Below are 9,915 nucleotides of genomic sequence, written 5' to 3'. Positions count from 1 at the left end.
ACTTCTAATAATAGCATTGTTTAAAGACTTTATAATAAAATCCATACATTCTGGGTAAACTCCCATACAAATGAATACCGAACGATCTTCGAAATTGTTTTTGGCTCGATAGTCTACCTCTACGTAGCTGAAAAACAATAACGACCTTTCTGATTTGTGTTAAAATTTTCAAAGGGATATGGGACGTTTTTAAACAAAGTTATCGTGCACACTGAACTGACAGACAGACAGACAGCAATACAAAATTATAAACGATCTCGAGGATCGTTAAATGTGAATAATCCACATTACGTCAAAAAAATTGGGCAAATGTTACGATTTACCTTTTACAGGGATGGTATTGTAGGGACTTGAAATCAGAGTGTATTTACTGCACCGTCGCATGCTTTTTTTAATACAAACTTAAAGCAAAATTTACTACCAGATTTTAATTATCGTAATTTATCTTGTTTGAACGCAACCAACTCACCCCGGAACAAAAATTATTATAAATGCGAATTCGCTTAAACACACAATAGGTAAAAACAAGTAATACGCATAGGTACCTACGTAATTTAATTATTATAAGCGCAGTGAAAAAAAACGGTCTTTACTTTAGAGCTTCAAATAAAGATTAAATAAAATATGTGACTCTTTCTCTTAACAGTAAAGTAAAAGGAATTTGCTGTCGAACTAAACATCAGCGTTTTGTTTATATAGTATAATCGTAGCCGTATAGAGTTACAACTTGCATTCTTACTCAAGGTCGCCTCAGTTACGCTGTGCAGCCGATCGGGTTACATTGAAGGAGAGCCATCTGTTGACGATTTTTGCAGGCCTTACTAAAAAGTCTGTAATGATAAAGCGCAACCTTTCGTCGTAAACTGTCACTACTTATTTAGACCACGATAGTAGCGCCAACTGGATTTTCTAGACCAGAACTACTTATTTCGTTCAAGTAATATTTCCATATGGTTGTTTAACTATAAAGTATTTAAACAATGATTATACTATGCTATGGCGAAGCTAACTTTTCTTAGGTCTTAAATTTTTATTTTTTTTATAATTTTGTCTAAAATCTTTTTTTAAAATTTGTTACGTTTTTTAGTGTTTTTAAAATTATCAAAATTTTTGAACGCCAGCACCTTTTCAAAAATTTTGGGGGCCATAACTTCGCTATTTGCTACAAGAAACTTTCAATGGGAAAATTAATCAGCAGAAAATTATGCATAACTTTGCCATTTTTATTATACAAAAATTATAAAAAATATATACATTGCACATTGGACAATTTTACTTAACTTGTATTATCCGACGAGACAATCAGAGTCTCTTGTCGATGATGAGTCTGCATATGTTTACGACAGTGATGGGAATACATGAAACGTTCCGAGCAAATGGTGCAAGGATAGGGCCTTTCACCCGAATGCACCCTCATGTGCCTCACAAGACAGGTCGGCTGAGTAAAACGCTTGCTACAAATCTTACACTCGTGCGGTTTCACCCCCTCGTGTATTCGCATGTGAAGCTTCAGAGACCCACGTTCGGTAAACCGATTCGCGCACACCTCGCAAGAGTAAGGCTTTTCGCCAGAGTGCGTCTTGATGTGGCTTTTCAAACCGGACGACGTGTTAAAACACTTTTCGCAAGTAGGACAGCAGTATCTGTCTTTCTCTGCATTGTGCTTACTGAGGATGTGCTTTCTTAGCGCGGAAATAGAACCGAAGGCCACGCTGCAAAATTCGCACATGAACGATTTTTCACCAGTGTGTACTGCTATATGAACTTGTAAGGCACCACTCTGCGTGAAGCTTTTGGGACACATAGTACACTTGTATGGCTTATCGCCTGTGTGTATTCGCATGTGATTCGTCAAGGAGCTTGGAAATCGAAAATTTTTCCCGCATGACTTGCAGATGCAAGGTTTGACACCAGTATGTATACGCATATGTAGCTTTAATAACCATGGCAGTGCGTACCGCTTGTCACATATATTACAAATGTTTGGCATTGCGTCACCTGTGTGCCTTCTCTTGTGTCTCATAAAGTAATCTCGACGAGCAAAGCTTTTATCACACTCGGCACAATGGTATTTCAGCGTGATGGTTTCCATCTTAGCAACCTCTGCTTGAACTGGAGACATCGACCCTTCGCCACTGACAATTTCCAAACTTTCACCATCCTCAATTTTGATCTCGTCTTTAATAATCACATCTGTACGCAGTTGTTTATCCGATCTAATGATTTGCTGTCGTAAATCTAAGACAGCCACGAGTTTATCCTTACAGACGAAGCAAATCGTTGGGGGAAGTCCGTCACCTTGAGAAACCTACAAACGGGTGTAAGACAAGGATCCGGGTTAGTACCCTCACCTCTACTTCAGCAAATTCGGCTAAAAGGGCTGATATGCTTTTGTTGTTAACTTGCTCTTCGAAAATATTTGTTAATTGTACGTTATTATCCAAACAAATACGACAAATATTTGTTAGAGACATGTTTAATCTATAGAACAAAATATCCTCTGACTCTGTAAAATGACTTCTTCAATCGTCCCGGTCTGTTTACTTAGCACTTTAGCAGTTACCGTACTGACGTTACTACAGATTTACAGCGTTGCCTAGTTTACTTATTGGCTGAGGTTTAATTTTGTTAATAAGTATACACGGTGTAGCACCTAAGATCCCTCGGATCATAACTCACTTACCATAAAAGATACCGAAAAAAGTCTTAGGGCAAAATTGTACACAATTACCGTCCCCATATTTCTAAAATATTTTTGATCACCATGGGCGTGCTGTATTCCAGTGGCGTATCCGAACTTGCATTTTTTTTAAATGGAACACCCTATATTTTATTACTGATTTGGAATCTACTTAAAAAATACTTATTTTTTTACAAATATGTAACATGTTATATCCCTAACTTTAACGATTTCGCTATTATAGGGAATTAATGCTAAGCAATGCGCCACCTAGCGTCATCTTCATCAATGTCTGTAAGATATTAAAACAAACCAATTCATATGTGTTTATATTGGATGTTCCCATTTTTTGTTAATTATTTTGGACCTCGATTTAGTTATTTGTGTATGTTAGCGAGTAGTAGATGTACGGTGTATCTCTCCCTTATTAAAGAACTGTTATATAACACAATATTTTCGTTCGTTCGTTCTTTTCAGTTACCTACACCCAGTGGTCGAAGTGGCAAATATTTTTTACCGGTATGGCTGAACTGATAAAATCTTAGTATTGTATGTATGCGTATATTATCATGAAAAAACTTTATCCGTTATGCCTATGTGGATAAATTTATTACCGGTATGTTTCACAAAAACCAAAAATCTATCGGTATGCCATACCGCCGCATACCGCCTCACTTCGCCCACTGCCTACACCACAAAGTATCACATGCCCGGAATTCAACCGATGTTCCCCTTCATAAACTTCATACTTCATACTCTGGAATTATCAGTGCCTTTAATGTGAACAAATAATCACAAATAGAAAATCTACACTCCCTAACCTACAATGTGCACAAATTACACTACAGTAATGTACTGAAAATGGACTGTTCCCTTACTACTGCATAAAAATGTAAGTTTAAATGTATCAATTCTTGTAAAATTCACCACACAACTAATAACATTAAGGACGGCATACTATTCATGAGAACCGATAGAGGTCGCTACTGACAAATTGCATTGTAAAATTATATCAACCTTTGAGAATGACTCCTAGGCTTATACAATCATTTTTTAGCTTGGTTTTTGAAAATATAAATTCTACATACATTACTCTAGAGGACTGTATAAAGGTTTTACTAGAAAGACAGTAATTACTAAAATATTGCTAAAATAAGACGACACATTTTATTTTTTATTTTAAGCAATTGTTGAATTTTAAAGTACAGTCATTGAATTTATAACTATCAGAAGCGCAGGTTAAATGGCAGGATATGTGACTGTTTTCAATAGTTTAAATTACAAGACGTAGATGTCTCTACCATCGAGAAAGATGAATAATAATGTCAGTTTTTTACCTTTGTTAATTATTATACAGGAATCTGTAATGAACCCACTATCTCGATTTGTAATTGTTGTATACAGAATTCTAGATACCCAAGAAACGTACTTATAAGGCATTTATGTGGCACACAGGATGTTGAATGACGTAAGATAAACATTCTTCCTTTCATGAATCGTGACCTTACTTAACATTCCTTAAGGAAGATTGAATTACATTTGAACAGGAAAGCAAAAAATACGCAGGCATCCTTGATCACTGTAACAGAAATTAAATGTACCTACCTATCTATTCTTAATTTTTGTGTGTGTCGGTTAAACCGTTGCCACCGGTTAAACTACCTAGGACAGGGGTCGGCAACCTATTGAAACGGAAGAGCTAAAAATTACAATTTACAAAATTTCCCAATTCTTAAAGAGCCACAAATAATTTTTGATTCAATATTATAGTTTTTGGCTATATACAGGGTCCTGCAACAGTCCGTCGGTTTTTCCTACATAGCTGGTAAAAATATTGGTGGTTGCGGATCTACAGAAATTATTTTTGAATGTACAGGGTGTTCCATTCCATTTTTACGATGTCAATTAATAACTGATCTTTTTAAATAGAACATCCTGAATATTTGGTTGTTTCAATGCCGTTTGTTCAAAGTGCTATAACTATTCTTTTTCAAATGGAACTACCACTATTCGCTATTCGCTTTTGTCTTCTCTTAAATGTTTATAAGGGGTGCCCTGTGCTTAAACTCCGCAGTGTTTAGGTTATTTCACAAAAGTACCTACTCATTAATTAATTACGTGTTTATACATCGGAGTAGGCTGGCTATAATAAAAAAAACAAAAGAATACCAGAAAGTAAACAAGTGTCAAAAATTAGATAATTATTTGCTGCAAGTATACTTTTGATACAAAATAAGATTAATTAAAAAGGCGAATTTCGAACAAATGAACTAATTTCTTTAGATAAATACGGAGAGCCGCAACTTTATAGGTATCAAAAGAGCCGCAGGTTGCCGACCCCTGATCTAGGATCACACGTCACACCTGGCAATTTTGATACAAAATAAAAAGGTCGTTAACCTCTTTTCTTTTAAATTCTGACGTTTGAAATTTGTTCTCAATGGTTAATCGATAACTTATCGATAATTATCGATTAATAGATAGTCAATCGATAAATTTAAAAAAAATGGTCGACCGGTCAACAAAAAAAGAATTTTTTGCGCATGGGATTTACACAATATATATTCTGACTATAATAAGCAAAAATAAATAAAAAGTGCGATTAAGACATCGAAAATATTTGCTTTTACAAAAGTTACAGCGGTTTGATTGAAAGCTTTCAGGGGCGAAAATTAAAGCGGAATCTTTGTTTTCCCTAAAAAAAAGAAAAATGGAGGGTGATATTTTTCCGCGGTTACTTAGCAAAGAGGAAAAAAAATCCTGGAACAGTTTTAAGGCAATAGTCCATGGTTTCCCGTTCAGTGTTTCCTGGGAAACCATAGAGCTGAAAATTATGACGAGCTGACAGGATTTGGTTTTGTATCATGGGGTATAGAATGTCTCTAAAGAATAAAGATGCACAGGTTACATTCTCATTTAGATCAATTTAAGGATAATATGGGAGCTTATTTGGAATAAGGACAACACTTTCTCGAGACAATGGAACTTAGGTACCTTCCCAAGGCCAGGAAGTTGGAAGCATGATGGAAGATCAGATTCAGTTGAACATGACAAAAACAGCAAAACTGTTCCATTTTTAAACATTTAGACTCTAAGATAAACAAATTATAAATGTAGAAACGTTACCATTTAATAAATCATGCCTATGTAAGTAGGATTCTATAGGTATTTTTTTTTAGGTTTTTTGCATTTTTTTCACACAAAAACAAATACATAACCATTTTTTGTTCTAATTCTTATTTGTGGCTATAGAAGCAATAAAAATAAGGTATATATGTCCCGTGCGCAAAAATGCTGTAGACCGGTGTAATTTATCGAAAATGTTAAAGGATTGGTCGATAAACCTATAATTACCGATAATCTATCGATTAATCTCACAACTAAACGATAGATAATTATCGAGAGAATTTTTAACGACATAAACTTTTCAATGTTTAGGTATACCAGTTTACTTCCAACAAAAGCGATGTAAGAGCATTGTGGAGTTGCCATATGATCACAATTCACAACCTACTGCTGTACTCATTTTTGAGGATTATCGTCCACTTGATCACCTTTGATTTCAGAAAACTTGAGCATCAAAAGATCCTGTTTTATTTAAATTGTCTCTCGCAATATCAATACCAAAAAAACAAAAATGTTAGCGAGTGTACGCATGGATGATGTAATATATCGATTGAGAATATATATCGATGAGATTTATGAAAGGATAGTTTTCTCTTGATAATTTCCGCTACTTATTTATTAATCAATAAATATCAGAGATAGACAATTTTCGTGGCAATAATAATCGATTATTATCAGCAGCTAACAATCATTATTAATTATTTTCAAAAGTTATCGATAATTATAAAAAGTTATCGATAATTATAAAAAGTTATCGATAATTATCAAACGTTATCGATCATTATCGAAAATTAGCCTTACGATTTATCGATAATTGTCGATTATTATCGAAAGTTAACGATAAGTGATTAAAGTTATCGATAATTATCGATAGTTATCAATTAATGATTAATCGATAATTATCAGACTGAACAGACTTATCGATAAATCGATAACAATTTCATTTATCGCTCAGCTCTAGTAGGTATACGAATTCACGTAAACTGGGACCGATTTATTTGTGCACAATGCTGCATGGTTATAAAAAAAGCTGATTCGCGAAATTTAGTTATCAAATGTGAATGTGGAAATGATGTAGCTGCCTGCTTGCAACTGACAATATTTTGCCTTCAAATTTTTTTTGATCGTTTTTTAATAACAAAATCTCCCGCTTTCAGTAAAAATGTGGAACCTGCCTATTTTACTGCCTGTGAATAGAATGTATGAAATTGCATTCCTTCAAGGACAAGGACTGCAAGCTTCGTTCGTCTAAATGTATTATTATTTACATTACAAATTTACGCAATGCTTCTTAAGGGATCTATTTTTAGAACATTCCAATCCTATTTATAAAACCATTCCAATGATAACACAAAAAACATCCGGAGTTCCTGACATCTGACGATTAAAAAGGAAAATATTCGAATGGTCAAAATAAATGGTTTGTAATGCTGCCATCTAATGTCAATGTAACGCTCCACTTTCGATCGCCCACGGACTTTCAAACGATCGAACTGCTCCTAGCGGCGGCCAGTTGGCACATGGTCACAAACTGTTATATGGGATCCGCGCTTCTGATAGTTATAAATTCAATGGTACAGTCGCTGTAAAACTGCTCCTCTTCTTTCAATATTCAAAGTTTTGTCATTTAAAATCCAATGTTGCGGCCAGGAGTCATTCTCAAAGATTTCATTTTTAAAAAGTTACATCAATCACAATGGCGGCAAGCAGCAGTAGTGCAGCTATTTATTCTAGATGTCGCTAAGGTAAAACTTAAACTAAAGTCACTAGATATAGAAAGTACCGCAATCATCCGCCATTTTTGGGCAAATTTGTTGCCAACTTAAAAAAATTGACAAATAAAATCTGAATAGCTGTCATTTTTTATAACCTAACTTCATAGTACTGTCATGTTTTATAAAAATATATACAGATATCTCCAAACAGGTGGAACAATCCCTAACATTAAAGTTACTAGAATCTGGTAACTTCCGCCATTTTTGGGCAAAAATCATGCGTTCTCTCTCTAACACACGAGCCCAATGGATTGCGGTACTTTCTATATTTAGTGACTTTAACTTAAACTTGGCGCGCGTCTGTAAAAATATAAGGAACTGCTTCATCCGATTATGATGTCATTAAGTTCAATGAACGGTTATTTGTCTAAAGACCAGTATATAAACGTGACCTATACCAACATTCCTTTCTCCATGACATTTGTGATTTGAATGTGCGTGGGCGACCCTACGGAAAAGAAGACTCTTTGGAAATTTTACACGATTGTGTAAAGGCCGAAACCCATTGGCAACACGCCACGCCACGCCACGCCATGTGGCATAGGTTCACGTGGGACAGTTTGTGTACATATTTGTAACACGCCACGTGATGACACGCTTGTCAGTTTATTTAAAAAATTGGCAGTAGTAACTTTGAGTGCGATGGACTACACTAGCGCAAGCAGTTCGTCTAGTGAGAGTTCTTTAGAAGAATGTGCTGCTTCTGTCATCGTTTTGAATCAGTTATTTTGTTATCGATTTGTGTGTATTAAATCCTTTAATACCTAAACCTAACTTTCCTTTTTTGATTACGATATTTAAAAACGTTCTACTCATTCGTGAAAGACATTGCATGCTTAATAAAATTTTAGGTTCGCCACCTATCGGCAACATTCCCGCGGAATGCCCCTCTTAAAATAAATACGGAAACAGATTGCCCCGGGAGTGGAGAGGCGACCGGGGAACATTCACACGTACCAACACGCGTGGGTCACATCTGAGGGTTTTGAATCGTCACACGTGAGGTGGCGTGGCGTGGCATAGCGCGTGTCAAGTGTGTACGCGGTACATGTGAGATGCCTCAACCTTAACAACGTCCTGTGAATATGATTGTCGATACGAAGCACCCTATACATCATGTAGGTTACACAAGCTGCCAACAGAAATCTGGTGGGATTACAGAAAAGGGAAAGAGAGCGAAGATGAGACGGATGGAATATCTTGGAAGACGACATGTGTTTACAATTTCAAACACCTGCAGTCCACTTTTTTCTTAGAAATGCGTGAAATGCAGGGAATGGGCGATTTTGGGGTGGTTTATGGGTATTAGCAGATCAAATTACCGCGTGGCTTGGGTTGGTCAAATAAATAGGATTTAACATGTGTGTTCATGCTTTTTGTCTTGTAACCGGCTGAAGTGTAAAGTACGGCTTGTCTTGAAATATTTTGTGATACCTTAATCATTACTGTGTGCTTTGTTATATCAGGTGAGGTATTTGCTTTATTCAATTAATCTATAAATGTGTGTCACTTGAATGTAGATGGTAACCCTTTACTTATGTACTTACTGAATTCAATCACTTGTACCTTTAATGTGTAACCTTTGTTGGTATTGGCAATCATGTTTCATTGTCGGTAGGGCTGTATCTGTGCTGTACATACTTGCATGTGTCCATATTTAATTTGTGTATTGTGCTTTTTAGTCACCTAACAGTAACATTTTCACTCGTTCCGAACCCAACAACTTTAGCCCAGGTTTACAGGGACCCCACTGGGCCTGGGTACTCCTCCCGCCCGGCGAGGTATATTTGACATCTCTTAGTTTTGTCCGATGTATGTGTTGTAATACCTGGGGAATATGGCTCGATCCCATTTTGGTTACTCATAGCGTGTTTGTATTAGTTACCCCGATTTCGAGAGGGCTCAAACGTGCTGTACATTGGATGTTGTTCATTATAGGACTACTCCGAATTAGGTTTTCCTGCAGTTTTCCTAATTCGTAAGGTAAATGCCGGAGTAGTATAGAACCACTTAAGACCCTCTGCAGGGGACCGTTTTGGTATTAGCTGCAATATAAACTTAATCAACTATTGCTTTTGGTATTCCTTACCCATAAAACGCCCTCAGTGCCTGCTGAGAACCCAGTTATTACACAACGCAGGTGTCCTACATGACGATCACGATCTTAGTGCACTCGGAGTGGCTCCAGAGTGACAGATTCTCGCGGGAAATGTAAGCGAGAATATTCAAATAGGCAGCCATGTTAGTTTGGCATTCCCGCTACTATATACCGAATGTGGTCCAATATTCCAGTGTGACTTGAAGTTGGCGTTAGCCACCAAGCTAGTAGGAGGC

General features: G+C 36.3%; 1 protein-coding gene across 1 annotated transcript; it reads right to left on the bottom strand.

Annotated features, from left to right (window-relative positions):
• Positions 1–1,213: 1,213 nt before the first annotated feature.
• Positions 1,214–2,593, bottom strand: LOC116174763 (zinc finger protein 525-like). The gene is made up of 2 exons (XM_031492749.1): positions 2,352–2,593; positions 1,214–2,308 (listed from the first exon to the last, which is right to left on the bottom strand). Exons 1-2 carry the CDS (start codon positions 2,472–2,474, stop codon positions 1,277–1,279), a joined length of 1,155 nt encoding a protein of 384 aa, XP_031348609.1. The 5' UTR covers positions 2,475–2,593; the 3' UTR covers positions 1,214–1,276.
• Positions 2,594–9,915: the final 7,322 nt, after the last annotated feature.

Source organism: Photinus pyralis, unplaced genomic scaffold (genome assembly GCF_008802855.1).
Source record: "Photinus pyralis isolate 1611_PpyrPB1 unplaced genomic scaffold, Ppyr1.3 Ppyr1.4_LG6, whole genome shotgun sequence".
Classification (NCBI taxonomy): domain Eukaryota; kingdom Metazoa; phylum Arthropoda; class Insecta; order Coleoptera; family Lampyridae; genus Photinus; species Photinus pyralis.
The sequence above is the reverse complement of the archived record's forward strand: the minus strand, read 5'-3'. Positions and strand labels throughout refer to the sequence as shown.

Bases quoted from the DNA above. Each gene is read 5' to 3' on its own strand.
- LOC116174763 (XM_031492749.1), bottom strand. From the start codon at position 2,474: ATGTCTCTAACAAATATTTGTCGTATTTGTTTGGATAATAACGTACAA. The intron at 2,309-2,351 runs GTGAGGGTACTA...ACCCGTTTGTAG, and splicing joins CCGAATTTGCTGAAGTAGAG to GTTTCTCAAGGTGACGGACT.